The 26,657-nt window shown below is 48.7% G+C and overlaps 2 protein-coding genes across 8 annotated transcripts; one reads left to right on the forward strand and one right to left on the reverse strand.

Moving 5' to 3' along the window:
• Positions 1 to 3,684: 3,684 nt before the first annotated feature.
• Positions 3,685 to 21,206, reverse strand: LOC146765326 (cryptochrome-1-like). 2 transcript variants are annotated; one of them, XM_085561490.1, is made up of 12 exons: positions 20,966 to 21,206; positions 19,860 to 19,984; positions 16,815 to 17,275; positions 15,767 to 15,883; positions 12,874 to 13,021; positions 12,476 to 12,616; positions 11,190 to 11,360; positions 10,506 to 10,646; positions 9,259 to 9,410; positions 6,849 to 6,946; positions 6,267 to 6,377; positions 3,685 to 4,615 (listed from the first exon to the last, which is right to left on the reverse strand). In XM_085561490.1, exons 3-12 carry the CDS (start codon positions 17,225 to 17,227, stop codon positions 4,524 to 4,526), a joined length of 1,584 nt encoding a protein of 527 aa, XP_085417616.1. In that variant the 5' UTR covers positions 17,228 to 17,275; positions 19,860 to 19,984; positions 20,966 to 21,206; the 3' UTR covers positions 3,685 to 4,523. The 2 variants fall into 2 exon arrangements, with proteins under 2 accessions (XP_085417616.1, XP_085417617.1); XM_085561491.1 differs by having other exon boundaries at positions 19,860 to 20,252.
• Positions 21,207 to 21,471: 265 nt separating this feature from the next.
• UBE2T (ubiquitin conjugating enzyme E2 T) lies at positions 21,472 to 26,363 on the forward strand. 6 transcript variants are annotated; one of them, XM_085561603.1, is made up of 8 exons: positions 21,472 to 21,516; positions 22,293 to 22,340; positions 22,427 to 22,572; positions 23,097 to 23,166; positions 23,880 to 23,985; positions 24,615 to 24,713; positions 25,092 to 25,172; positions 26,073 to 26,363. In XM_085561603.1, the coding sequence occupies exons 3-8, from the start codon at positions 22,467 to 22,469 to the stop codon at positions 26,196 to 26,198; spliced, it is 588 nt and encodes a 195-aa protein (XP_085417729.1). In that variant the 5' UTR covers positions 21,472 to 21,516; positions 22,293 to 22,340; positions 22,427 to 22,466; the 3' UTR covers positions 26,199 to 26,363. The 6 variants fall into 6 exon arrangements, with proteins under 6 accessions (XP_085417729.1, XP_085417728.1, XP_085417725.1 ...); XM_085561602.1 differs by lacking the exon at positions 22,293 to 22,340; XM_085561599.1 differs by lacking the exon at positions 22,293 to 22,340 and having other exon boundaries at positions 21,498 to 21,584.
• The last annotated feature ends 294 nt before the right edge of the window (positions 26,364 to 26,657 follow it).

The following is a 26,657-nucleotide window of genomic DNA, read 5'->3' on the forward strand; positions in this document are numbered from 1 at the left end:
TAGTTGAACTGGTGAATATTTTTAATCAGAGAATCAAAATATTTTGAGTTAGATGGGACCTGTTGAGTCCAATTCTTATTTCTGCACAGGACAGCCCTAAGAATCCCACCATGTTCCTGAGAGCAAAGGGATTTCCAGCAAGGGAAGAACCAGTCAGGTGGAGATGCAGCTGGGCAGAGGGAGCAGGGCCATCCCATCCTCAGGGACACCAGGGTGGGATACAGAGGTGCTGTGGAGCCAATGCCACTCCAAAAGTTCTGCTGTCACCATCATGTGTGACATGTCAGGATGCAGAGAGAGCCTGGCTGCAGCTGTCCAGGGACCTGGGGGTATTTGTCTGGCCATGACGTGTCCAGCAGGACTATCCAGTGACCAGCCCTACCTCCAATCCTGGGGCCAGTTCCTGGGGTCAGTTTTAAACTCCTTCCCCCAGGAAAGACCTTGAGGGACAGAAGCATGTCCTACGGAAGGGAAATGGAGCTGGGGAAGGGTCTGGAGCACCAGGAGCAGCTGAGGAGGGAGCTGGGAGTGCTGGAGAAAAGGAGGCTCAGAGGGGACCCTCTTGCTCTCCACAACTCCCTGGCAAGAGGGAGCAGCCAGGGACTCAGGCTCTGCTCACAGGGAACAGGGACAGGACAAGAAGGTTCAGTACTGAGCATACAATACTTTACAAGTTGCCCCAGGGGAGATTTAGGTTGGATATTATGAAAAATTTATTTCTGGAAAGGGTGGTCAGGCCATGGCAAGGGTTGCCTGGGGCAGTGGTGGAGTCACCACTCATTAAAGTGTTCAAAAAGTGTGTGGATGTGGCATCTGCCTAGAGGGCTTTTCCAACCTCAAGGATTCTGTGATTCCGTGATTTTGCTTCTTTCAGAAACTTCTCCAATGCAACTTTGTCAGCCAGAAGCTGGCTGACACTGCACTTGCTGGCTTTTGCTCAAACACAGCTCCTACTCTCACAGCAGCTCTTTTGCAGGCCAAGTCTTGCTTCTTCCAACCACAGACCAGACCATGAAACTGTTTTGCAACAACAGAAGTCCTAAAGAGGCCTTGAAAGGTTGGTGAGGCCCTGGCACAGGTTGCCCAGAGAAGCTGGGGCTGCCCCATTCCTAGAAGTGTCCAAGGCCAGGTTGGGCGAGACTTGGAGTAACCTGGGCCAGTGGAAGGTGTCCCTGCCCACAGCAGGGGCTGGGACAGGATGAGCTTTAATGTCTCTTCCCACCCAAACCAGTCTGGGATTTCACCATTCTGCTGTATTACACAGCCCCAGAACTCACTGAAGCTCAGATAGAAACTGTTACTTCAACATAGAAACATTAAGGAAAAAAGACCAGCCCCTTTAGGGTTTGAAGGCAAAGGCTTGTGCCTTGAAACACAAGGCAGGAGACAGATCTGCGATCCTGGAGCCCCTGCACTGGGCCAGGCCGCAGACACAGAATCACAGACTAAACCAGGTTGGAAAAGACCTTTGAGATCATTGAGTCCGATCTGTGACTTGACATTATCTTACCAACTAAGCCATGGTACTGAGTGCCTCATCAAGTCTTTTTTTAAACACCTCCAGGGACGGTGAATCCACCACTTGCCTGGGCAGCCCATTCCAATGCTGAACCACCCTTTCTCTGAATTTTTTTTCCTAATATCTAGCCTAAACTTCCCCCGGTGAAGCTTCAGGCTGTGACTTCTCATCCTGTCACTGGTCACCCAGGAGAAGAGACCAGCCCCATCTGCCTGCAACCACCTTTCAGGGTGGGCACTAGAGAGTGATAAGGTCCCCCCTGAATCTCCTTTTCTCCAGGCTAAACAACCCCAGCTCCCTCAGTCATTCCTCACAGGGCTTGTGTTCCAAGCCCTTCTGTTCCAAGCCCCAAGGGCCTTGTTGCCCTCCTTTGGACACATTCAAGGATCTCAACATCCTTCCCAAACTGAGGGGCCAGAACTGGACACAGCACTCAAGGTGCATCCTCACCAGTGCCGAGCACAGGGGAAGAATGACCTCCCTGCTGCTGCTGACCACACCATTCCTGATCCAGGCCAGGAGCCATTGGCCTTCTTGGCCACCAGAGCACACTGCTGGCTCATGTTCAGCTAGCTACTGACCAGTACCCTCAGGTCTCTTTCTGACAGGGCACTGTCCAGCCACACCATCCCCATCCCCATCCCCAACCTAGAGAATTGCAGGGGGTTATTGTGGCCAAAATGCAGGACTTGGCACTTGGACTTAATAAAGTTCATCTTACTATCTTCTGCCCATCCATCCAACAGTTCCAGGTCTCTCTGCAGAGCCCTCCTACCCACAAGCAGAACAACACATGATCCCAGCTTGATGTCATCTGCAAATTTACTGATGGTGGACTCAATCCCCTCATTCAGATCATCAATGAAGAGATTAAATAGGACTGGTCATAGCACAGAGCCCTGAGGGACACCACTGGTGACTGTCCCTAGCTGGATACAGCACTGTTCCCCACCACGCTCTGGGCCAGCCATGCAGCCAGTTCTGAGCCCAGCACAGAGTGCTCCTGTCCCAGCCGTGGGCTGCAGCTTTTCCAGGAGTATGCTGTGGGAGACTGTCACACTGTTCTTTTGAGAGTTTTAAAGTTCTAAGTTTCTTATGCCTTCTGATGTTTACATATTTCTACTGAGTTTTCTCACACTGTTCATATAAATTATTATTGTTTTGCATTCTTCTTTGTGAGTGAAGAGAATTGACTGTTAGTTTGACCACTGTGGTTAGAGAAGTGGCAGTTTCACCATCCAATCCACTGTCACTTTTGCTATTGTATATATTACAGTCAGTAAACAAAATAAGTTCTTTTCTTTCTCCCTTTATATCTAGCGTCCATGTGTGATATTTTTCATGTTGTAGTGTAACAGGAGACAGTGGCCTTTCCCAAAGTCCAGGTGGACACATCCACAGCCTTCCCTGCATCCACCAGGTGGATCACCTGGTCATAGAAGGAGATCAGGTTGGTCAGGCAGGACCTGCCCCTCCTAAACCCATGCTGGCTGGGTCTGATTCCCCAGCCATTCTGTACGTGCCAGGTGATAACACCCAAGAGGATCTGTTCCATAATCCTACTGGGCACTGATGTCAGGCTGACAGGCCTGGAGTTTCCCAGATGCTCCTTCCAGCCCTTTTTGTGGATGGACATAATCCTTTCAGGGATGCTGTAAATCCCTTCAGGCACAGGAAGGAGCCCAGAGACAGAGGAGAGGAATGCCAGGAGGCTCTGGAGCAGCAGATCTTCCCAAAGAAACAAGAACCACCTTAGAATTCTACCTTCCATAAAGGGGGAGGCAGAAGGCCTTTCCTTCTGGTCATCCCTGCAAGTCATTAGGTTTGCTGGAGGGCTGAAGTGTCAGGGAATATGGGCATGCCCAGGAGCTTGATGCAGGCTTGGAGTAGCAGGAAGGTCCTTGCAGCTTTGCAAGGATTTACACCTCACTGTCCTGCTGCCAGAATGGTCTGCCCTAACAGGTCCTGCAGGTCTCCAGCAGCATTGAAAGATCCCGCAGTTTACAGCCTCCTCCTGGTGCTCATGGCTCCTGTGCTGCTCCTGCACTGGATCCTGGGATGCTTCCAAGGAGTTTGGATTGCTGCTGGAGCCGTTGTGCCACCAGGTTTCCTGAGAGGACCAATGGATATCAATTGTGATAACAGATTGCTCCAGAGCCCTTGCATTGTTCATGTCAGAAATAAGTTTTATTTCTTTCCAAACCCAGAATACCAGCAGCCATGAAAACCCCACTGCACTTCCCCACTCACAAACCCCAATCACAATTGACTAATCCAGCCTTGTCAAACTTCACAATACATTTCAGTTAGAGGATAAATTTTTCCATGTCGTACATGACAGGGTTAATCTCTGCCCTGCAGTTCTAGTTAGCCAAGGAAGAGAATTATGGTGACAAAGTTATATGTTAGCCCTAATTTAGTGAGATATTTTCAACCTTGTCCTTAAAATGCATAATAATTCCTACTTATGACTTAGAAAACCACACACAAAGTACAAGGGGCTGCACTCTGCTTTGTCTCTCCAAAATGGGGACTACAATCATAAACTGTGAATTTAGAATAAATAATCTGAACATCCCTAAGTCTGTCTCTACAAGGCAAGCAAATCAAGGTCCTAATACTAATGTGCAACCACATTCATGTGCAGATGGTCTTCTGACATTAAGATATTTGTCACAAAATCTATATATACAGGTGCATGAAACACATGGATTTGAAGGATGCTGCAGCAGCAGGACCTGCCACAACCAAGCACCTCTTGCATTCACCCAACAGCTTCAACAAATGGTCCAGAAACCACTCGAAGATAAACAATTCCATCCAAAATAACTGCACTAAAACTACTCAGGATCCAACACATCTCCTGAGGTCAGGTCACAAGCAAGAGGCACCATTAGCAGGGCAAAGTATGGAGGACAGTGGTTTGGCCAGCTCAGCTGGTCCCTGGCTCTTCTCTCTTGCCTTTTTTTGGTACCTAGCAGGTGACCCCTGAGGGAATTTTGGTTTATTCTGTCGTTCGGGCCACTTTTCCTTTCGAAATGTTTTCTTCGGAATGGTCACGTTTTACCTTTATTTCCATGGGGTCATCTGCATCATCTACAGGAAGAAATAAAGAAGGATTAAAGTTTGCAGTCTTCTCTGACTTTGGTCAGGTGAAGATACAAAGTATCAGAAAATACTTCTGTATATAGGCAACAAGAATCATGAAATCCCAGGATGGTTTGGGTTGTAAGGGGCCGTAAAACTCATTTCATTCTACCCCATGCCATGGGCAGGGATACCTTCCAGACTGCTCCAAGTCCCATCCTACTCCTTAGCCCTTACTCTATTCCAATATCTGCTCCCCTGTATGAGCTGGATTTCATACTGAGATTGGGATAATGCTTGGAGTCAGGGACTCTCAAAATTATGGCATTCCCAACATTTAGTTCCTGGTACCACAGGGTTGCTGGAAGTACTGCCAGCATACAGTGGTTATACCTGTACTGTTCCAGTGTGCAACCTCCTGGACACATTAATAGGTATCCATTCCAGGGTTTGGAACAATTAATTCTGTCAAATCAGAGGGGTGAAGGAAGGAATAGTTAAGGTTCCCCTCAGCTGCTGCATGTTGGGTTTCTATAATACAGAGAGGCTGCTGTGGCCCACCATTAAGTAAAAAGGTATTTTGTCATTTAAATTCCATTATGGAGCCAGGCTGGGAAAGCTGAGAATGTTCAGACTGGAGAAGAGAAGGCTCCAGGGAGACCTGACAGACCCTTCCTAAAGAGAGTCCAGGAGAGCTGGAGAGGGACATGAGACAAGGCCTGGAGGGACAGGACAAGAGGGAATTGCTTCCCATTATCAGAGGACAGAGTTAGGTGGGATACTGGGATGAAACTCTTCCCTGTGAGGTTGTTGAGGCCCTGGCACAGGTGCTCAGAGAAGCTGTGACTGCCCCTGGATCCCTGGAAGTGTCCAAGGCCAGGCAGGACCGGGCTTGGAAAAACCTGGGATAGTGGAAGGTGTTCCTGCCCATGGCAGGACGTGGAAACTGGATGAGCTTTATTGTCCCCTTCCCACGCAAACCAGGCTGAGATTCCACATTTTACTGTGAAGGATTCCTCTGAGCTCAGCAGAGGCCCTGGGATTTCAATTTTAAGAGCACAGGTGCCATAAGTGACACATCTGTATGACTGGAAACACCTAATTAATTAAGTACTTCAGGCTCAACACAGTATGAGTGTTCTAGCCTTACCTGATAACTACCTGTTTGTTATCCATAGGGTTAAGCAATGCAGAAAACCATGCCAAAAGGTAAATTTCTTGGAGCAACTCATCTCTCCTGAGCTTTGTGCTCAGTGGAAATCTCAATTTCTGCTATGGCATAGGCAGATCACAGTATCAAGGACAAACAAGAATGTTCTGGTTTATAAGATGTACGGGCAGAGCTGCAGAGACACCTTGGAGACACATGCAGCCAGCCAGGGGCTGGGGAGTCAGGAAAGGTGTAGAAGATCTGGTTTTGGGAAGGCATTTCTGCAGGAGGATGCTCCAAGGGGTGAGGGAAGGAAGAAAAGGCTCACACTCTTGTTCTCGCACTCGGGACAGCATTTTAACAGCAAGCAGAAGAGTTGCCATGATGTTGGTATCCAACGTGAAAAAGCATCCTGGAAAAGTACCCAAAGCCAAACCCTGGAGCCCTGGGTTCTTAAGGACAGCCTGTGTGTCACAGCACAGGGAATGTGGGAGCTGCAGCATCTCTCACCTCTCGTGAGCTGGACTGTTCTGCGCTGCTCTTCTCTGACCTGTTTCATCAACTGCAGGTTGTGGTCACTGGCTTCCTTGTGGTTCACCATGGGGAAGGGGTAATCCTGACCTGGGCAATGTGGAGACAGGGTCTTTACCACACTCGTCAAGGACATTTGCCCTGAATTTTAAATACTTCCAGCTCTTCTTAAATGGAAATGCCTAATTCTTTCCATCAAAAAGAAGAGCTCCCTCTTTGACCTAAGAGCCTTCAAAGATGTGTTAGAGCAGGAGTAAAAGCACAAGATGTTCGGATACTATTTAAAGCAGTCAAGCATCCAAGATGGATAAATTCAAAGGCAAAAGCGTGGAGTAATCCAAGAATTTTAGGACATAAAGTTGAGGCAAAAACATATACTGTGAAATGAGACTCCAATAAAAAAAATGCTAATGGAGAATGAACAGAAGGAAGGCTGTTGGATTCATCTATTTGCAGAAGATAAATGGCTTATATTGGAAGTGTGATGCTTCCATCTCATACACATTTATTTTTGATAGTTAGCAGCAGAAAAATCCTTAGCAAGGAATGTGAATGAATTACCTATGATACATCCTGCTAGCTTCTGCTCCTCTTCAGATGCTATCCAGGGCTCATAGATGTACTTGGAGGGAAAGTTCTTTAGTATGGGCAAGTATTTCCTACAAAACAGGGATAATAGGGGGGTTTATAATCCTGTAGGTAAATATCTGTACATTCAGATAAGTATAAACTAACCTGTACCATGTTGATATTGATATTACAATCTGTGGGAAATCATTCTCCACAAAAAAAAACGGGTTTATGTTCTCAAACCTTCATAGACAATAGCTTCAAAAAGTTAACTTCACAGCATAGAATAAATGGGGTGATTTAAACAGTACTTCAGTTTTGATTTCCTCAAAAATGTTTTTAACATTTTTACTGGCATTTAATCCTAAGCATTAATAAATTTTAAAAACAAACTATTTTTTAAAAATTGTTGCAAAATGCCAAAGTCATTTTATGTCCCACTGTGTGAGGTACCTCAGCTCAGGCTTCTCCTTGGCAATACCCAAATCTAGCCAGGATAGGAGGAAGAGATGTGGGGAAATGGAGCTGTACTGGGGGTTGGGTTTTCTTTCCTTTTATTTCCTCTACTTGTGGAAGTTTTTCCCATTGATTTGCTAAGAAGCACTGATGGCTGTGTGCTTGAGATCTTGGAGAGGGGAAACTCCTTTGGTTTTTTGGAGTTTCTCTGGGAGGAACAGAGATACCGTGAGAACAGAAGCAGGTAAAGGACAGGCTGGGGCAGCTGTTGCTCTCTTGCTCAGTCTGGGCTTTGGAGGGTGGTCGGACGCATGGCCTGGGAGAAGCAATTGGCTGCCACCGCCACAACCCAGCTGGAGCTGCTTTTCTGCTGCTGCTGGGCTCCGCACCCCACGCCCGACCGGGCAGTCCCACAGCTCTAGCTACTGTCGCAGAGCTTCTGACACTTCTCGCCCGCCATGCTGAGATTTTTTGCTCATTGCTGCTGTTGCAGCTCAGTGCTTCTCAGAGCGCTGTTTGCGAAGCAAAGCCGCTCCTTCGTCCCTCCCGGCACGGCCCAGCCGCCACCGCCGCGCGCTCCCCGAGCCCGCGCCGGAGCGCCCCCTGCAGCCGCCTGGGGGTCAGCGCACCTGCCCTGCCCCCGGGAGCACAGCGCCCCTGCCGGCTGTGCCCGGAACTGCAGCGCAGGGAAAGCGCCGCGGCCCAAAGGCCGGGACTGGGCTCTGCTTCTGCTGAATGTGCAGCTGTGGTTGTTTTGTTTGCCTTGGTATAGAATCACAGGACCACAGAATAATAAGGCTGGAAGAGACCTCTAAGATCATCAAGTCCAACCTGTGCCCTAATACCACAACTAGACTATAGCACCAAGTGCCAAGTCCAGTCTTTTTTTAAACTTATCCAGATATGGTGATTCCACCACCTCCCTAGGAAGACAATTCCAGTATTTTATTATTCTTTCAGTGAAATATTTTTTTCCTAATATCCAACCTAAACCTTCCCTGACGTAGCTTGATACTGTGTTCTCTTGTTCTGCCAGTGGCTGCCCAGTGGAAGAGATCAACCCCCACCTGTCTACAACCTCCTTCAGGAAGCTGTAAAGAACTGTTATTCCTATTCTCATATCTTTTTGCCGGAGAGTCCCTTAATTTCAAAATTATAATAATTCAGAGCGAGGGGGTTCGTATTCTCTATTACAAGGGAGGCTCCTGCCGTCCTTAGCAGATATCTGTCTTTCAAACCAAGAAAAGCTGTTTGCTCAACATTAACACAGTGAGCCCAGTGCTTTGAGAAAGCCCATCAGTACATTATGGAGAGACAATAAAATGAGACTGTGAAGCAATGAGGATTCAGAGTAGAAAACAAAACCTATGTGTGTGCAACTAAAGAATTGGCAGGGTTAGATGGGATATTGGGATATTCCTCCCTGTAAGAGTGGTGAGGCCCTGGCACAGGCTGCCCAGAGAAACTGGGCAACCAGTGGCTATCTCATCCTTGCAATTGTCCAAGGCCAGGCTTGGAGAAAATTTAGGATAGTGGAAAGTGTCCCTGCCCATGGCAGGGAGTAGAACTGGATGACTTTTAAGCTCCCTTCCAAGAACATCCCAGAAGTCTATGAAAAGCAAGAAGCAAAGTGCAGACTGGAGCAGGGAAACTGTGTGAAGTTCTACTCAAATCCTTAGGAAGAGAAGCCAGCCTAGTAACCAAACATGGTGCTGGAGGCAACAAGTGCTCACAAATGAACACAAGCCCTGCTCAGCCATCACTTGGAATAACAGATATCTCTCTCCTTCTCCATGCCTCAGTTTCCTCAAGTGTTCAATAAAACCATTGCTATGAGCCCTGTTTAAGAGGTGTGTGCGTTTGAAACTGATCTAGTTCATCAGTTCCTGATGCCAGAGGAGCTTGAGAAGCTCTCAGGGAGATGGTGGGGTGGGTGTCCCCTGACCTGATGTAGTTGCCCTCAGGGTCTGTGCGCTTCCCAAAGCGGACGGGGCAGAAGATCCGTGTGTACTGGTGGAAGAAGGCGCTGGCTGACAGCCACATCCAGTTCCCAGCATTGATGCTGTAGTCAGCATCTAAGAGCAGCTCTTCAAACACCTGCACATCAGGGATGGGAAGAGAGAGAAAAACACCCCTGAAAAGGCTATATTGCAAAAACTAGACAAAACATGACTGGGAGGTTGCTGCTGGAAGCACAGTACTGCGCAGCCTGGGCTGCCTCTTCACAGGCACACCAGGAATGCTCTTAAATAGGAAATGGGGAGTGTATTTTATTCCTATCTGATGGGGCAGTTATCTTTTGTTAATTAAGCAGTTTTCTTTATCTCTTCCACAACCCATCCTCCCCCTGGGAGATATCTTCTGTTAATGTGCTACTGACCCTCACTGTGTGACTGATAAAATTACATCATCCCATTCTGAAGTGCTCCACCCAGAGAAGGAGCCAAGCATTCCTAACTGGATGTAAACTGAGACCTGGAAGACCACAGGCAGGCTTCTCCACTGGATTCCCAGAGGAAGACCAGGCCCATCTACACCACCATTGGATCTTCAGAGGAGAGAGGAGATCCTTCTACAGGCTCACTGCTTCAACAGAACCACACCTGTCACTGCAGGAGGGCTGCAGCCACCATTTAACTAGACTGCTACCAACACCCTGACCAACAGAGTGTCAGGGCATAATTTTGACTCTGTCAGTATTGCTTTGTATTACTGCATTGTTTATTTTATTATTATTTTCTTCCCTAATAAAGAACTGTTAGTCCTACTCCCATACCTTTGCCTGAGAGCTCCTTAATTTCAAAATTATAACAATTCGGAAGGAGAGGGTTTACATCTTCCATTTCAGGGGAGGTTTCTGCCTTCCTTAACAGACACCTGTCTTTTCAAACCAAGACAGCTCTCCAAAGACAGAAGGAAGACAGAGCAAGCCAAAAACTCTGGGTGTAGAACCTGCTACAGACTGAGCATTCCTCCACTAGCACCCTTATTATCTGAAAACCATAAGGATTTGGGGAAGGGAATGACCTCTCACCACTGCACTGAGTGACAAGGAAGTCCCCTAAATCCTGAGATCTGCAGGAAGGGGCAGAACTAAATGCTGCTCTGTAGAACCCTCCACTGCTAGACTCAGGCTGTGCAGGGCTTCTGAGGGCTAAGCAGAACAGAGGAAATTAAAAGCCAGCAATGAACCTTCATTCCCTCTTCCCAGCTGATCCAAAGGTCCCCCCGTGTCAGGAAGCAGGCAACAGCGTGCCGAGCCAGGTGATGGATCCAGCCTTCCTGGCGCAGCTGGGTCATAATGGCATCGATCCATGGGAACCCTGTCTTTGCCTGCAGCAGAAGAGAAACATCAGCTCTCCCCTCATAGACTGTTTTCACAGAATTACAGGATGGTTTGGGTGGAAAGGGACATGAAAGCCCATTCCACTCCCTGCCATGGGCAGGGACACCTTCCACTAGCCCAGGTTGCTCTAAGCCCTGTCCAACCTGGCCTTGGACATTCTCAGGGATCCAGGGGCAGCCACAGATTCTCTGGGCAACCTAGGCCAAGGCCTCACCACCCTCACAGGGAAGAATTTTGTCCCAATATCCCTTCTAACCCTGCCCTCTGCCAGTTGGAAGCCATTCCCCCTTGTCCTGTAACTCCATCCCTTATCCCAAGTCCCTCTCCAGCTCTCCTGGAGCCCTTTTAGGCACCAGAAGGGTCTCGAAGGTCTCCCTGAAGCCTTCTTTTCTCTCGGCTGAACATTCCCAGTTTTCATAGCTTGTCACACCACTGCAAGATGCATTCAAACCGCCACCAGGGACCGATCAAGGGAAGAGAAAAGCTCCAAGCTCCAATGCAGCGGCTGAGGTGGCCATACACCTCATTACCATTTTCCATTTGTGGAGCCTCTCTGCATCCTTGTACCACGAAATCTGGAGGCAGATGGGATTCCCAGCCATCTGGGTGAAGTTGGGGGTTGCTGATGCTACTGTATAGAAGAATTCCCTCCACAACAGCTGCCCTTGGAGCGACACTGGGGGCAGAGAGTGGTGCTTTGCCTGCAAAAGACACAAGGTGACAGCTTCAGTTCATACATACCATTGCAGCCTCATTTTGTGACTGTCAGGCCTATAAAATAAAGATTAATCTGACTACAATACTGGTTTCAAGGCACTTTAGTGTTCAAGTCAAGGAAATCAAATATCTGAGGCAATGCTGTCTGGCCCAAAGCAAAGCCAAACTGTCAGACTTCAGTGTTACCTCAAACATACTCCATCTACCTTCCAAAACAGTGTTGCACTGGGATTTCTTACACCAAGCATGTGTTTATTAATGTGTTAACTGAATTCAGGTGGCTCAGCCATGTCTCAAATGATAATCTTAGGATGGAGGTAAAGGAGGTTGGTTTTCTTGGGCTGGTTTCAAGCTCACTTTTTCTTAAGAATCAAACAAGTTTTCAGAAAGTGGTTTTCATTTATGCAACAATTAAAATTTGTCTAAGACAAAAACAGCTGATTTCCAGAAACCAAACTGTACAAACCAATCAAAAATTTCCCTTAACCACCAGACAGACAAACTAAATTTCTGAAATTTAGGAAGGTTTTCCTGGACTTCCCTGCTGATCCTATGTCTGCTTACTCCCTAGTCAAAGAACCATGATTTGGGTTGGAAGGGACCTTAAAGTCTACTTCACTCCACCCTCTGCCATGGCAGGGACACCTTCCACTAGCTGAGGTTGCTCCAAGCCCCATCCAACCTGGCCTTGGACACTTCCAGGGATGGAGCAACCACAGCTTCTCTGAGCATCCTGTGCCAGGGCCTCACCACCCTCACAAGGAAGAATTTCTTTCCAACATCTAATTCAAACCTGCTCTCCTTCAGTTTGAAGCCATTCCCTCTTGCCCTTTCACTAACAGTTCCTGATAAAAATATTAATTTAGAATATGAATATCCTGTTTCTAAAACTTAATTGGGAAGAGCTGCAGACATTCACAGGTGTTTCACACAACATGAAGCCACTCCACAGATTTCATGGGACACTGAGAGAAGACATTTAAAAAGCAGCATTTTTTGATACACCAAGTCTCTACCAAGACAAGTGTTAAATCCTGGTTCCCATGCCACACATGTCACAGTTTTGTTTTTGCTTACTTAGGACCAATTATTTGCTTACCTGAGCATAAATATTTGACAACCTATAAAAAAATGTCCGAACTGACAGACAACCCATACTGAAATATGGGCTCAGGCCTGTGGTGCTTGGAAGCAGCGAGTTTGGGCTTGTCCTTGGTTTAGAAAAACTTGTCACCCAGCCCTGAAATGAAAACAGAAATCTGGGTTCAGGCAGCACAAGATGACACATGGCCAGTAATAAACAGAGAAAAGCTCTTGGAACTGGCTTCACTATCACAGGGCCTTGTTTGATGTCATGCCTGGAAAACACTCCCGCTTCCCAGAAATCAAGGAGAACAAAACCCATGCCCAAGCTGCCACCCTCCTCCAAGCCAAGCTGGGCACTGATCTCAGCCCACCTGGAGCTACCACCATCTCCTGTGTTCCATCAGGGCTGACCTGGTCAATCAAGTGTTGCTCTAGGCGCTGCAGCCCTTCAGTCTCCCCTCCTCTCCAAGGGGAAAGGCTCTCTGGGGAAATCTTCAAATCCACAGGGAGAGGCACTCTGTAACAGTCAGCCAGGCCCGGCTCAGGGCCCCTACATCTCCTGAGGTGAGAGAGAAAACTCTTTGAAAGGAGCAACTGGACCCAGAAGAAAGAGGCAGTCCCTGTCCATGCACATACCAAGTATCATCTATCACAGTCCAACCAAAGCACAGAGAATGAAAGTACAGCGAGAAATCCCAGGCTGTACTCTCCTGGGGGAGAAGAGTTCATCCTGCAATTGCTCCAGGGAATTCTAGCCTGAACTGGGGAAGAGGAAGAGTCCCACCAAGTTACAGTGCTCAGAGCAGTCAGCTGCACCCCCAGCTCAACTCCCTTTTAGTTCCCATGCCCTACACAAGACTCAGAGGCAGCTCCTCTTCAGTTCCTCCCAGCTATCACATCTATCCCTAGGAGGAAACCAAGGGCCTCCTCAGACCCTAAAAACAATTATAGTGCTGCTTCCAAATGCCATTCCACCTCCTGTGCCTCTGAGGAATAGCCATTCTGAAGTCACAGAATCCTAGACTGGTTTGGGTTGGAAGGGACTTTAAAGCTCATCCATTTCCACCCCCTGACATGGGCAGGGACACCTTCTTCTGTCCCAGATTGCTCCAAGCCCCAGCCAACCTGGCCTTGGACACTTCCAGGTATGGGGCAGCCACAGCTTCTCTGGCCAACTTGTGTTAGGGCCTCACCACTGGCTAATTTCTTCCCAAGATCTAAGCTAAACCTTCTCTTTTTCAGTTTCATAGGGAAGGAGGCAGATCAACTTCCTGGGCCACCCTGGCTACTCTTTCCTAACAAAGTTGGGGCCACCCAAGCCCACACGCCTCAGCAGCCCACCCACATCTCCTAAGCCTCAGTTGCTGAGGCTTCCCAAGGCCTCTGCCCTGCATGTGGCTAGAAGAGCATCAGTTTGGTTTTTATTCCCTCCTGTAAAACACAGATGAAGAGGCCCAGGAAGTGCTGGTGGCACAGAGACTTCTCACAACCCATGAATGAACTCAGACATCAACCTATCTTTGTACTTACCTGGACAAACCTGAGCTCAGCCCTGCTGCAGACACCTACAGAGATGGGGCCAGTGCAGCTCTCAGAGCACTAACATAGCTCAGGCCTGCTGGGAAGCATGTGAACCACTTATCTCTCATCAGCATTAATTTTAAAAGTCCAAACAAATAAATCAGACAAGAAAAGGAAAAAAATACAGTGCTAGAAAAAAAAGTACAAGAACTTATATATACTTATGTACTTACATGAGTCTTGCCATCAGACTGTCTGAGGACAACATTCAATAAGTAACAGGACTCCCTAAAGATGGGAAGATCCAAGCCTGGGTTGGTGGCACTGAGCTGAGACCATGCAGGAAGCACCTGACATTGAATCCCAAGTACTGGCAGTCCCATTCCAGCTCTCTCCTGCCCCACTCTTACCTCCCTTTGGATCACTGACCTCTCCTCATGGAGAGCTAAACACAAGACATCCTTGACTCTGAGCTTCTTCTCAAGTCCTGGGAGACATGAGCTCAGTCTCCCATATAACCGAGGGGAGCAGAGATTTAAAGCCAGGAGGGAACAGTAGGCTCATTCCATCAAACTTCTTGCATAAAACAAACTATTGTGGTTCATCCAATTCCTGTCCAAAATCTTGAGAGGAATGCAGAGCATGCCTTTGAGTAAATTCCTCAGGCTTTCCTCAGCAGGAGTTTGACAGCTCTTAAAAGGTATTCTCAAGATGTGTCTTAGGTTACAAGATGTGGCTGGGGGTATGTATTCTATTGCTATCTTTTAGAGGTGGGGCAGTTATCGTCTGTTAATTGGGCCACCTGTTAAAACCAGGTGGGGCAGTTTTGTTTACCTCTTCACACCCTCCCTCCAGGAAATATTTTCTCTTAACAAGCCGTTGAGTGTCACTGCCTGACTGATAAAATTCCATCATCCTATTGGGAGATGCTCCACCCAGAGGGAGGAGCCAAGCACTCCTACCTGGATATAATCTGAGAATTGAAACACCACAGTCAGCCTTTTCCCCACTAGATTCCCAGAGGAGCAGCTTTCTTCTCCACTAGGTTCCCAGAGGAAGATCAGGCCCATCTACACCACCACTGGCCCTTCAGGAAAAAACACCACCCTTCTACAGGATCATTGCTCCAACAGAACCACAGCTGCCACTCCAGGAGGACTGCAGCCACCATTTAATAGGACTGTTACCAGTACCCTGATCCACAGGGTCTCAGGACATATTCTGACATTATCATTGTGTTGTTTTTCTTTTTTCTTTTTTTTTTTGGTACTATTGCATTTGTATTTTTAATTTTCCTCATAAAGAACTGTTATTCCTGTTCCCATATCTTTGTCTGAGAGCCCCTTAATTTCAAAATTATAATAATTTGGAGGGAGGGGGTTTACATTTTCCATTTCAGGAGAGGCTGCTGCCTTCCTTAGCAGACACCTATCTTTTCAAACCAAGACAAAGTATCTTGCAAAAGCTGAAGACTTTTATGGAATCACAGAATCATTAAGGTTGGAAAAAAACTTTAAGTCATTGAATCCAACCATTATTTTGTGAGGTGTCCCACATGGTGAGAAATCTGCACAAATATCAAAAGAGATGAGTATCAGACCATTCCACCATCCGCTCTCCCCTCCCAACAACAGTTACATCCCCTGTATATAGAATCAATAACCCTCCACGCACAGAAATAAAACAAGAAAACATCTAAAATGCCTCATTATTATTTGGGCCTGGCTCTTCTTTTGGGCAGAGAAAGAGGACCAGCAGTTCCTGCTCACAGGCTGGTACTTACTGGAAGTCTTCAGCTGTCAGGTTTCGGACAGGCAACTCAGGATCACCAAGCAGAGAGAGAATGTGAAGGAACCTCTTGTAAGTTAATGGGGGACTCCCACCATTTAGGTCCAAAATCCTAAAGGAAAAAAAAACAAACAAACCCAAAAAAACATGGTATCTTCTCATATAACAGAAACCGAGGAAGAAGCTGGAACTGCAAGTAGACAGGAAGGTGACATCACAGGCTATAACAACTCCATTAGTGCAAATGAATGTAGAAATTACAGATTTTACAAGTAAAACTACCCTGGGTGACTGTACTTCTATCCCAAGAGCAGTTCCTCAGAACCTTAGACAGCAAAACTCAGATGAGGATTCCAGACATGGCTTCACCTGCACAGCCACACACAGCCAGGACACACAGGGCAGGGTGTGGGACATCTCTAGTGTCATAAAAAACAGGTTCAGGGCACTAAATAACTGTACTCTCTGAGCAATCACCTGTGCAGTTTGAATTCAAGACAGCAAGTTACACACATCCATTCATTTACATAATTTAGGGGTTTTGCCAAATTGAAGTGTTAGGGCTGGTTTAGTTACTACTGTTATCCCTCTTACTAATTTCAATATCTTCAGTCATTTAACACTGAGTAACCTCTGAGGGCCTCTGATCCAAGTGTATTCAGACACCAGTGAAAACTGACTTGGAAGATTTTGAAAAATCTGACACCAAAAAATCTTTACCATATTTAATAGAACTTTTACAAGTCCCACTAAATGTGTTAGATAATTTCTTCCACTCTGTTTAAAAGAGTAAGTTTTTACGTGAATTAAACTGCTGAAAAGGGAATAATTAAGCAGCAGCTGTTTGGGCTGAAATCCTAAAACCTATGCACAATCTCTTCTGTTTCTTCCAAGAGAACAACACACAAAGTTCCCCCAGCAAACAGCATCATGTTCACCTCAGACAGTTAAATTTCCTTCAAAGGAAAAACCAAGACACTTGGCCTTTTCTCTTCTAAAATGACCTCCCTGGAGACAGTTGTGGATTTGGGGCAGTCACGTACCGCTGGGTATTGTACAGGCTGTGGCTCACCAGGGAGAGCACCTCAAAGCCCAGCTCTGCCCCCAGGCGCTGGATGTTGGCCTCCATCTCCTTATAAAACGGCTCCATCTCTGCATCCAGCGTCACTTGCGTGATATTCCACTTCTGGATGTGATCCCTAAGAACAATCTCATACTCCCCTTGAATAACCAGCAAGCAGGAGCCCAGCTGGCCCAAGTTTTTGTGGAGATCCTCAAGGGACTGGAGCAGGAAATTCCAGCGCAGGGCCCCGATGTGCATGGAGGAGGTCAGAAATGCTCTGTCCAGGATGTACACAGGGTACAGGGCCTCTGAGGACTCCAGGGCAGCCAGCAGAACTGGGTTGTCGTGGAGCCGGAGTTCCTTCCGGAAAAGGTGAATGGTGCGATGCAGCATCCTGGCTACAGGAGGAAGGGAACCCCTGGCTTTCGGGATACCAAATCCCTATAAAGAACAAGGTCAATTAACAATTAGAAATAGAGCTCAAAATAAAATCCTCTGCAGTTTTTACCAGAAACTTCTTGCCTTGGTAAGTTTTCATGAGAGAGAAATGCAGGAACAAGACCAAACCTCTCCTCTGGCCCCACCATTCAGCAGCAGGCTCACCATCCACCTCCACAGAGAATGGTCTCTGCCCCACATGAGTCAATGAAATTCTTCAATTAAATTTCTCAATGAAATGACATCCCAATAACACACACCAGAAGGAAGGAATCAAATTAGATGGAGCTGCCAGGGCTCCATTTAGTGCACAAACACTTTTTAACCTCACAGACATCAGCAAATCCTCTGGAAGCCATCAGCTGATTTCAACGAGGTCCACAGGAGCAATCAGTTCATCAGAGACCTGGTACAATACTCCCTCTGTCAGGCAATTTTAGTAGGAGACATCTGAATTTATGGATTTCACAGAATCCCAGACTGGTTTGGGTTAGAAGGGACATAAAGCCCATCCAGTTCCACCTCCTGCCATGGGCAGGGACACCTTCTTCTGTCCCAGGTTGCTCCAAGCCCCAGCCAACCTGGCCTTGGACACTGCCAGGGATGGGGCAGCCACAGCTTCTCTGGGCAACCTGTGCTAGAGCCTTACCACTCTCACAGGGAAGAATTTCTTCCAATATCCCATCTCACCGTGCCCTCTGGCAGTGGAAAGCCATTCCCCCTTGTCTGGTTCCTCCAGACCCTTGTCTGAAGTACCTCTCTACTTCTCTTGAAGCCCCTTTAGACACTGGAAGGGGCTCTGAGGTCTTCCCTTTTCTTTTCTAGGCTGTACATCCCCAGCCCTCCCAGCCTGCCTCCAGATAATGGGTGTGATAATGACACAAAATTACTCTTGATTCATACATTTATTCCCCTTTGAACCACTTCAGCTGAGTTCGGAGGGTTAGCAGGAGTGCTGACCTTGGGTCTTGGGCTGAAGCATCTCAGGGTACAGTTTGGGAAGCAGCTCCCAAGCTCTGACTGCCCTATTCAGGACCCAGCAGATGCCAGTAAGCAAAGGAGGAGCCCAGCTGCCACCTTGTACCTGCACCAAGCCCAGCAGCACCTCCTAAACTTGCTTTCCCATGTAAAATTGGGAAAGTTCAATGCCCACCTTCAAGATGGGTCCCCACCTGCTGCTAATTTTGAGCCATACCCCCAGAGGAGAGGATATTAGAAATTAGCAAAGAACCAAACAACAATCTCTAATCCAGCTCAGCTCTTCCAGAGAAACTGTTCCACTCATCCCCTCCCAATGGCTGTACCAGACAACTCAGCCTTTGTTCCTGCTCAACCCATATTCAACAGCTCTTCCATAAATCTGATTTGCTCCATTCCCAAACACATGCACTAGCAGCACCCAGACAGGCCCACTTTGTTACAGCTCTCCGGGAAGGCCAAACTCCCGAGCACAGGGTGCAGCACAATGCAGGGCTGGGCTGTGTGGCGTGCTCTGCTCTGCACCCCAGCTCAGCACTGCCCTGCACCCACTTCCTGGGAGAACCAGAAAAACAAGGTGACTCTGCTGCTCAGGGGAGCACCCAGATGGCATTTTTGGGTACTGAACCATGCAAAGTGTGCTGGAAAGAGTCCCCTACGTCCTATGCACCAACTAGCCTCACTAAGGGACTGCCCCAATCAGGGGGTCCAAGGACCCCATAGCCTTACAGCCTTTGCGACTGTCCCAAGCCCTGTGGCCCAACATGGTCTGCAGGGTCACCCCAAATCCAGGGTCCTACAGTGTCCTGATGTCTGTGGGATCACGCTCACCCCCATGCCCCTTCGTCTCACACACTTGGAACTGCTCTGAGCCCAGTGCCGCACACAGCCCATGGGATGGCCCCAAGTTATATCCCCCAGGTGGAACCCATCCCATCTCATCCCATCCCATCCCTTCCAGTCATGGCATCCCTGCAGGAGCAGTGGGGAGCAGGACCACACCATATCAGGGAATGGGCACAGGGCAGGCAGGCCCCAGGCCAGGGCCTGGGTGGGCTGTAGGGTCTGGGTTAACAGCAGCTCTGGGGATCCCACTAAAGGGGACTGGGAGAATCAGAGCTGTGGGGACAAGGATTTCATTAAAGCAGGCTGGGAGGAGCAGGGACTCCATTAAAAGGAGCTAAATCTCACTGGGGAAGGCAGGAGCCTAGAGCCAAAGAGGTGTCAAAGCTGGGTGAGGAGCTGGGATCCCCTACTGGGTGGGAAGGAATGGGAAGGGGGATCACTTGTGCAGGCCATGGGTGATGCCAGAAAGAAAGTGAGCTCTTGAACACTCCTGTCATGTCACAAGGAAAGGAAACAAGGCAGAGCAGGTGCTGTCTGTCATTAACATACCGGGATTTATCCGCTGTTACTCTTCCACCACTCCATGAACCAGTGGCTCGAACCTGTTCACTCAGCAAGGCTGGGCAGAGTCCCTGCCACATCCAGATCACATCAGTTCTCCAAAAACCAACCAGACAGGCAGAAAATATACCTCACAGAGGATTCATCCCTGCACTTTGGGATAGGTACAACAAGACAGAAAGCAGGGAAATCCAGGCCTTACCTTGAGATTGGCACAGCTGATGCTCCAGGGTCTTTACAACACATCACCCCAAAAAGAGGAGGTCACACAGTCACTGATCCCAGCTCTCCTGCTGCTGAGCATTTTTCTCCACAGGCAGGAATGTGCTGGAGGGATGCAAAGGCTGTCAGTGGCACAAAACCCACTGTGCTGCTCCTGTTCTTACAGGCATCCAGAAATGAGTTGCCCAGTTTTAAACACCCCTAAATACTATAAGTATCTGCACTGAGCTGGATTCTGCATCAAAGATGGTCTAAGACACTCCAGCTTTTGTGTAATTCCCAAGAGCAAGGTGGAGGACTGCAGGCAGCTCCTCTCTGGTCCCACTGGCCCTTCAAGCTGGCACAGTCAGATGGGGCAGGGACAGACCAAGGCCTAGGAACCAGGAAGAGAAATTTTTAGCAGTTTCCTCTGTGGGCCACTGTCCATTGTCAAATGCTTCTTGACTATATGTTGGCTGCTTCAGAAGCAAAAGTGAAACAGATAAACACAGCTGTCAGACACCTGGAGAGAACAACCTCATGCCTGCTCTCCCAAACCACAGTCTGGGCTTGGGAAGTGGCATAATTATCACCATTAAGGTGTTTAATGTTATTATGATTTGACAGGCTTGAGAACAATTCTTAATTGGGATCTAAGAATTAATTTTTTCATAAATCTGGTTCCATAATCCCACTCTCCACAGCCAGACCTGAGGCTACTGTTGATTTGAACCCCTAGGTTCCTTCCGGTGTGAATACCTTAGGTGATAAATACGGTACTGCATACAGCTTTGATACAAGAAAATGGCATACTGAGTCAGAGGAGGAAGTAAGTTCCAAACACATCGAAGTGTACGGGCTTGACTGGGGCTTCTCCTGCAACAGGTCGAGAACCACACCCGGGAGTCTCTACCCATGGGGGACGGGGCAGAGGGAGGACGGGCAGAGGCTCCAGGCCACCCTGCCCGCGCCCCTCAGGGGACAGGGAAGTGGCAAGGGGGCAACGGGGGAGGCCGGCCCCTGTGCCAGCCCTGCAGCAGCTGGGGGCGGACGGGCCAGCCGGGACTCCCACCTCCTCCCTGGGGGGCTGCCTGAGCCCGCCTTTACCTCCTTCCCCACGGCCCGCGGTGGCGGCGGTTCCTCGCCCCACGGGGCCGGTTACACAACGCGGCTGGGACGGGTGGGTTATGTACGGACCATCCCAGCGGGGCCCTGCCCGCTGCCCGCGGATGTTTAACGCAGTTCCGGGTGGGAGAGTCCCAGTGCTGGAGAATCCCAGAGCCGGGGATGCTGGAGGATCCTGCGGGGTCCCGGAGCTCCCGCAGCCCCGCTCCCGCCTCCCCACAGCACCAGGCCACGCCCCGCGCACGCGCTCTAGCAAGGGCCGGGGCTTGGGTTCCCGCCCGCAGCGCTCACTCAATGGCAGCGCCCCAATTTAGCTGAGGGGCGGGGCTGAGCGCCCGGGGCCCGCCCCAGGCCCGGGGCCCGCCCCAGGCCCGGGGCCCGCCCCAGGCCCGGGGCCCGCCCCAGGCCCGGGGCCCGCCCCAGGCCCGGGGCCCGCCCCAGGCCCGGGGCCCGCCCCAGGCCCGGGGCCCGCCCCAGGCCCGGGGCCCGCCCCGCCCGGCGGAAGTCCGGCCCCGCCGCGCGCCGCCTCACGGGTCTGTGCGCGGGAGCCTGGGGTCGGTCCTTGTGGAGGAGCGTTGATTAGTTAGTGAGGTGCTAATTAGTAAGCAGAGAGGGTGGCGGTCATTCCGAAGGGATTGTGTGGGGGGATCTTGGAGGGGTGAGGGTGTTGGTGGCCGTTCCCATCCCTGGGGAGTGGGAAGGGGAGCCCAGCTCTTGTCCGTGAGCGGAAGTAATTGGGCTGACGGAGGGGTTTGAAACGGGATAGTGAGGCTATAGGTGCAGTGACACTGAGGGGTGCTCGCGCGAGGGAGTCTGTGGGATGTTAATGCTGCCTGAGGGAAAGGATAATCCCTGTAGGGGGCAGTTAAACCCTGGGAGGTGTCCCCCATCCTCAGGCTGTGCCGGGTTATCGAGCCAGGTTCCTCTCGGGGTGGACTGGCAGGTGTGCCTATGTCTCTGTGCGTGGGGACTGGGGGGCAGACTCCTGCATTGAGAGTGTTAGGGGCAGTGCTGTGGCAGGGGGTGGCCCATCCCTGAAGCAGCTTTCAGGTCTCCTCCTGCACAGGAAGGAGATGGAGCTTTTGGGTAGAAAGGGGCACTGATGGGTGGCCCCAGCAGGGCAGTGGGTACCTTTACCATGAAAGGACACAGGTGGTCTCAGGGCGGATGTTACAGTCCCATAAGGGGTTTGGAGCCTGGTTATGGCCTCCCAGTTTATTAGGGTTTGTTAAACCCCAGGGTTTATTAGACTTAGCTGGGGACTGAGGGGATAGGATGTGTTATAAAGGGTCTTGTGCCCCTCCCACAGCTGGGTATAAGAGCAGCTCCACGAACTGGCTCAGCCTCTCTGATTCTGGTATCACATCAAGATAACAGCTAAAAACCCAGGTCCTCAGCTGAAAAAAAAAATCTCAATTTAAAGGGCTATTTTTAAAAATCCAGGTTTGTCAGGAATAGAATTTGGTCTTGGAGCTCCAGCACCATGCAGAGAGCTTCACGGCTGACAAAGGAGCTCTCACTCCTGGCTACAGAGCCACCTCCAGGCATCACTTGCTGGCAGAATGGGCGGCTGGATGACTTACGGGCACGTACGTACCTTGGCAGTTCCCAAAGGCAGGGCTGGGTTGCAGTTTGCTGCTAGGTCTGTGCATGCTTTGGGCTTTACAGGCTTTGTGGAAATGTTTGGTTGTAGTTTCCTTTAAACATAGCTCGGCCGGTGCCTTGGCTGGTCTGCCCTTAGTTTTGATTGCTGTGGGGTGGAACTGGTCTTAGATAAGATGATATTTTTTATTCCTGGATTCTCCCCTGTGAGGGTAATGAGGCCCTGGCACAGGTTGCCTAGAGAAGTTGTGGCTGTACCATCCCTCGGAGTGTCCAGGTTAGATGAGGCTTGGAGCAACCTGGGATAATGAAAGGGGTTCCTGGAACTGGGTGGACTTTAAGGTCCCTCCTAATCCTTAACATTCTGTGATTCTGTCACCTGAGCAGCTCTGTAACTGTGGGAGGTATGTGGGGACTGCTGGACAACAAGATGATCTTGATCATCCAACCCAAACCATTCTATAATTCTGATGCTGAATGTAATTCTTGTATTTTCATCTTGCTCCTAAAGAAATTTTAGGAGGAGTGGACACACCATATGAGAAAGGAATATTCAACCTGGAAATCATAGTTCCTGAAAGGTAAGTGGATAATAGACTTAATTACGATGAATTAAGAAGGAGTTCTCCCCTGTGAGGGTGGTGAGTCCCTAGCACAGGTTGCCCAGAGAAGCTGGGGCTGCCCCATGCCTGGAAGTGTCCAAAGCCAGGTTGGCTGGGACTTGGAGCATCTTGGGCTAGTGGAAGGTGACCCTGGCCATGGCAGGGGGTGGAGTGAAATGTGCTTTAAGGTCCCTTCCAATGTAAACCAGGCTGATTATCTGATTAAGTAGGTAGTGTAGTCCTGCTTTAAATATGAGTAAACTGATGTAAGGTATTTTCTGTAAATACTAACATGTATTTCCTTTATCTTCTCAACAAGGATTTGAGACCCTCTTTTTAAGGAATGCAATTTTTCTAATAGCTGATACTTAATTTGCATTGAACATCAAAGATGTGTGATTAAAAACCTAGAAGTGCAATGATAAGACTTTTGCCTCATCATACTGTCTCAAAGCTTTCTGGAAAGAGCTTGTTCATCAGTACAAAGTTTATGTTCTTCCCCTTGTGGAAGGCTATCTAGGGAAGTGTTAGTCAGACACAGCTGGAAGCAGCAAAGGCAGAGCACTGCCTCTGAAGATTTGTGGGGAAGGGTGTTATGTGGGAGGAGAAAATGATGGCATTGCTTGGGTGACAAATCAACTGGTCCTACTGATATAACAATAACTTTTGTTTCTTAATGCTTGTGCCTTCAGGTACCCATTTGAGCCACCAAAGATTCGCTTCCTGACCCCCATCTACCATCCCAACATTGACTCTGCTGGAAGGATTTGCCTGGATGTTCTTAAGTTGCCACCGAAGGTAAGACAGTGCTTGGGTGTGGGTAAGTGAGCCTGGGCAGGGTAATGAACTCCTTATCTGCTTCTTGTAAAAGCCTGATTGAATGTCTGTTTGCTCCTGACTTATTTACAGGGAGCAGGGAATGAAGTTTTGAGTGGCATCTTCTTTGTTTAGATCCAGAACATGATGTTTTTTGTTCCATATAAGTTTCCAAGGCTTTAAAGATTGGAGTCAAAAGGCATTATATCTGAGAATGAGTTGCCCCAACACAGCAGAGATGTGCAGGGTACAGCCCATAGAATTATGTAATCTCCTGAATTGGAAGGACCATCAGGGCCATGAGCTGGATTTGCACAGGACAAGCCCAAAGTCCCACCAGGCACATGGTGGGACAAATATTCGAATATCCAAATGCTCCTTGAGCTCTGGCAGCCTTGGAGCCATGACCACTGCCGTGGTTGTCAGTTGGGCTTCCTTAGAGCCTTGTATTGAGAGTGGGTCTGGTGTGTTCCATGGGACATTAGGTGCTGGAAGTCCCAAGGCAGCTGTGAGCAGGTTGTGTTTAAGTGCTGTGGGTTCTGAGGTGTCTCTGGGCTGCCATGTGCTGATTTCTTTCTCCAAACTGCTGCTCTCATCCTGTTTCTTTACAGGGTGCATGGAGGCCTTCCCTGAACATCTCCACCCTGCTGACCTCCATCCAGCTGCTGATGGCAGAGCCCAACCCTGACGATCCTCTCATGGCCAATATCGTACGTGAGCTCCCTCTCTCCTGGCCATGGACATAGGTGGGAAGGGAGTGGGGGGGGGCTGGACTCGAGGCTCAACTTCTGCTTCACTCCCTCTGGATTGACACACTAGGAGGATGGCCTGACCTAGATCAGCTGGGGCATCCCTGGGCTTCCCTGAGGCAGCTGAGGCCAGAAGAGATGGTCAAGGTCTTGTCTTCAAGCCATTATCTTCAGTGCAAATGGCTGCATGAGTTCTTCAAGCAAACTGAATGAATTTTACACTTCATGCTTGTTGCAGTTTTAGTCTGGTTTAGGAGTCCTAAAGCCAGACTTGGTCCCTGCTTCTTGGTGACATGTATTCAGTCAAATCTCTGTCTTTGTCTTGCTCTTCCCATTTAGTCCTCAGAGTACAAGTACAACAAGCAGCTGTTTCTGCTGAATGCCAGGGAGTGGACTGAGAAATATGCAGGGCAGATGAGGGTAAGGACCACGCTCTGCTCACTTGGTATAGCTCCCTCTTGGTCTACAGTCCTTTTGTCTCAGTTTCCCTTTCACAGTTGCTTCGTTCTTTTCTTCCTCCTCTTCTGCTCTGTGATTTGGATCTGTATTTTCATTATATTTTTTAAGCTCATTACATCTCTCCTAATTAAATGTGCTCATTCACTAATAACTGCCATGCTGCTCAAGGAGGAGGAGGGACAGATGGTGGACAAACCCTTCCCAGGGATCCTATAGCCCTATTCTCCCTCAGCTCTGTTCCCTGTCTTCCTCTGCCTGATGCCCACCTGTGCTGTTCTCTGCCAGCTCATCCATTCACTGACTGGTCTCCCTATTCCCTGATGGAGTTCAGCCTTCCTCCCATCATCCTTCCTTTCTTTCTGCCTCTTTTCCTCTCTGTCACCTCACCAATGAGTCTCATAAAATCACACTTAAGCAGATCAAAGCCTCTGCCCAAAAATCAGTTACCTTAGGGCCTTCTCCTTTCCCGAGGTGCCTTCTCTCCTTTGCACCTGATTTGGGCATCTTTGTGGGATGCGGAAATCTCTCCTGCAGGAGCCATGCTCACTGCTCCAGCTCTGAACGCATTTCCAAGTTAACTGTGGTTGTCAGGAGGGCATAGAGTGAAGCCATCCCTGCAACAACATACAGAGCCCTGGAGTGACCTGGCTCATCTGTGTATGTTCTACTGCTCTGCTCAGCCATTATCTTGCTCTCCTATTATCCCCCTTCCTAAAAATCCCAGCAGTGGGAGCAGAATAACAAGGACTCACTGTGTAAGAGCTGGAGTACAGTCGGCTCTGACCTTGGTGGAGCACAGGGCAATCCAATGGCTGTAAAATTAAATTATTTACAGCTCTTTTATTTTTTGTATCATCATAGGTTTCCAAGCCTATGGAAGAGAAAATCATCCAAAATAAAACAAGCATCTGCAGTGAATCAACCATGCAGAAAAGAAAAGGGGTTGACATCAGTAGGAAGGAGAAGAAATCCTGCCCAGATTCCTGAGGGGTTTTTGTTCTCTTTGGGCTGTCACTGTCCCCTTCCCCTCACACATGTACAAGGAAAGAGTCCACCTTATAGGGACTGCACCAACTTTGGGTTTCTGTTCTTGGGGTTTTACTTTTTTGTGAAAAGTTCCGTTATATTAATAAAATATAAAGCTTTAATTTATTTATTTAATATTTAATGTATTTAATTTTTCACACTGCTTTTCCATTTTGTTGAGTGGAGGTTTTGGAGTATCACAAGAAAAGGTGAGTTGATGAGGCACAGCATGGTTTTTGGTAGCAAGAGAGGGCCACAGAAGTAGCTTCTTTGAGAAGCTGCTAGAAGCTTCCACCATTCTTCACAGAGCCAACCTCTGATGGCTCTGAAGATGGACATGCTGGTGGCCCAGTTAAGAGAGGCTGGAAATGCCTCTGTGATGACATTTAAGAAGAAAACCAAAATAGCACACAGGGGCAG

This window comes from Lonchura striata, chromosome 26 (genome assembly GCF_050655825.1).
Source record: "Lonchura striata isolate lonStrDom1 chromosome 26, ASM5065582v1, whole genome shotgun sequence".
NCBI classification, from domain to species: Eukaryota; Metazoa; Chordata; class Aves; order Passeriformes; family Estrildidae; genus Lonchura; species Lonchura striata.